This window comes from Condylura cristata, unplaced genomic scaffold, assembly GCF_000260355.1.
Source record: "Condylura cristata isolate star-nosed mole 26May11 unplaced genomic scaffold, ConCri1.0 scaffold00021, whole genome shotgun sequence".
In the NCBI taxonomy this organism is placed as follows: domain Eukaryota; kingdom Metazoa; phylum Chordata; class Mammalia; order Eulipotyphla; family Talpidae; genus Condylura; species Condylura cristata.
The window spans coordinates 4391021-4392903 of NW_004567122.1; the positions used below are offsets into that span (position 1 = coordinate 4391021).

At 46.4% G+C, this 1883-nt stretch overlaps 1 protein-coding gene across 1 annotated transcript in view; it reads left to right on the forward strand.

The window, feature by feature from the left end:
• The window catches only part of ENPEP (glutamyl aminopeptidase (aminopeptidase A)), a 67719-nt gene that overhangs the window by 1853 nt on the left and 63983 nt on the right, over nt 1–1883 (forward strand). The window contains exon 2 of the mRNA XM_004686477.2: nt 1732–1820. Within this exon, the coding sequence (XP_004686534.1) occupies nt 1732–1820 (89 nt within the window). The remainder of the gene's footprint in view (nt 1–1731; nt 1821–1883) is intronic.

Genomic DNA, 1883 nt, shown 5'->3' on the forward strand with positions numbered 1-1883 from the left:
GCACCAGAAGCAGCTCTCCTTATGGTGTGACTCGGTATGTTCAGTCAGCCTAGCCCTAAGGTATTCCAGTGACTTTGTATCCCACTCTCTTTCCCTGGGTTGTTTCCTATTCCTTTCCCCTTTTGTAAATAAACCTGCCTGTGTGCCTGCAGTGTAACTGAGTTGTGAGCGCACCGAAGCCCCACAGACAGGCCGCCCAGTTCACTCTAGGCTTCCCTGTAACACAAAGATACCAGCACTGGGGATGAAGACACATCTGAGGTCCCTTGCCCACGCTAAAAAAAGATGCTCTACTATTTCACTGTCCCATCCAGGAGACAATTTCTTTGGAAACTAGTCTCCCTTTCTTACCATGAGGAAAAAGCTACTTGTGTTTCTGCATCCATCCTGCCAGTGTCTTTTGTTTGGCCCAGAGACGCACCAAGAGTGTGAGCCCATTGAGCTCAGCGAAGGTTATTCCACAGTAGATCTGCCCAAACCTGCCTGGCAGAGTCTCCATGAGTGTTTCCCCCTTGGGGTCTCTGAAACAATGAACAATTAGGAGTGCAAGAAGATTATTTTTAAGATTTTATTTATTTATTTTTGCGTAGAAGAACCGGATGCAGGCCAAAAGTGTGGAGAGTGAGAGTAGTCACCAGAGACAGAGTGGGGAGCAGAGCAGGTAGATCTACTGAAATACACTGCTGAGGGGGCCTGCCGAGAGACAGGAGAGGTCTGCTGTGCCCTGTGGTTAGTTCCCTGGTGGGGGATCAAACACAGGCCACAGCATTGATAGTGCTGAAACTTACACCCTAGACCACCAGGGAGGCCGCAAGGACATTCCAAAGTGTATCTAACCCAGCATTGCCTGGTCTGCAAGTATCGGCTAATATCCACAAATTACACTTTGAAAAATATTAACCAGGTTTTCATAGCTCCTTAACCCTTAAACATAGGCTTCTTAAGAGAATAGCACCCGTGTACTGCAGGGTTAGATGGACTTTGGACTCAGGCAGCCTGGGTTGAACCCCCGGCAGATATTTGCTGATTGTGTGGCCTTGAGCAAATGATATAACTTCTTCATATGGCAGTATTCCCACCTCAAAAGTGAGAGTCAAAATCCCATCCATCTCATATGAGTGGGAAGATTTAAATGAAAACTTCTATCAATACTTACCAATGTGTCTGCCTTACAGAAAGCTTTCCGAATTTTTGAATATTTGTTACCATATTGCTATTAGTAGAGATGGTGTTGAGGTCTACCTCTCAGATTGTCATAAACATGGAGGTCATTACTGTGACCCCCACACATCAACCTTCTCATTCAGAAGCAGCAGGTCTGGGCAAACAGTGGGTCTCCCTGTAGACCAACTGCAGCATCTGGCATCTGCTGCATTGAGGTCGCAGCACAGTCTAATGGCAAGGTTGCTGGGAGGCAAACTGCAAAAACAAGCTTATCTAACTCAGTTAACTGACTTAATAGATGTAGCAACCACCGTTTGTCTGTCGTCTTTGCAATTATAACCTTTCAATGTTCTCCCCTCTCTCTTTTTCTCATCTTTGCAATTATAACCTTTCAATGCTCTCCCCTCTGTCTCTCCCTTTTTCTCTACTGCTTTTCAACTGCTATCTTATGTTGGTTAATTGACGTCTTGGTGGCTCCTCCTCTCTTGCATCCAGCACCAGCAAGACTGTTGCAGGTTTACCTGGCTGTGTTCTGCTGGTTCACCGTTTCCACTAACACTGACGCAGGATGTAAGAGGCCCCTGGACATACAAGTCGCTGAGCATCCATCCCGAGGTTACCACTGGCAGAAGGCAGGATCTGAGTGTTTACACAGTGTGAGGGGGGAAAGAATGAAAAAAGACAACAATGTGTTCGGCAAGCTAAGCTGCAGGAATTCA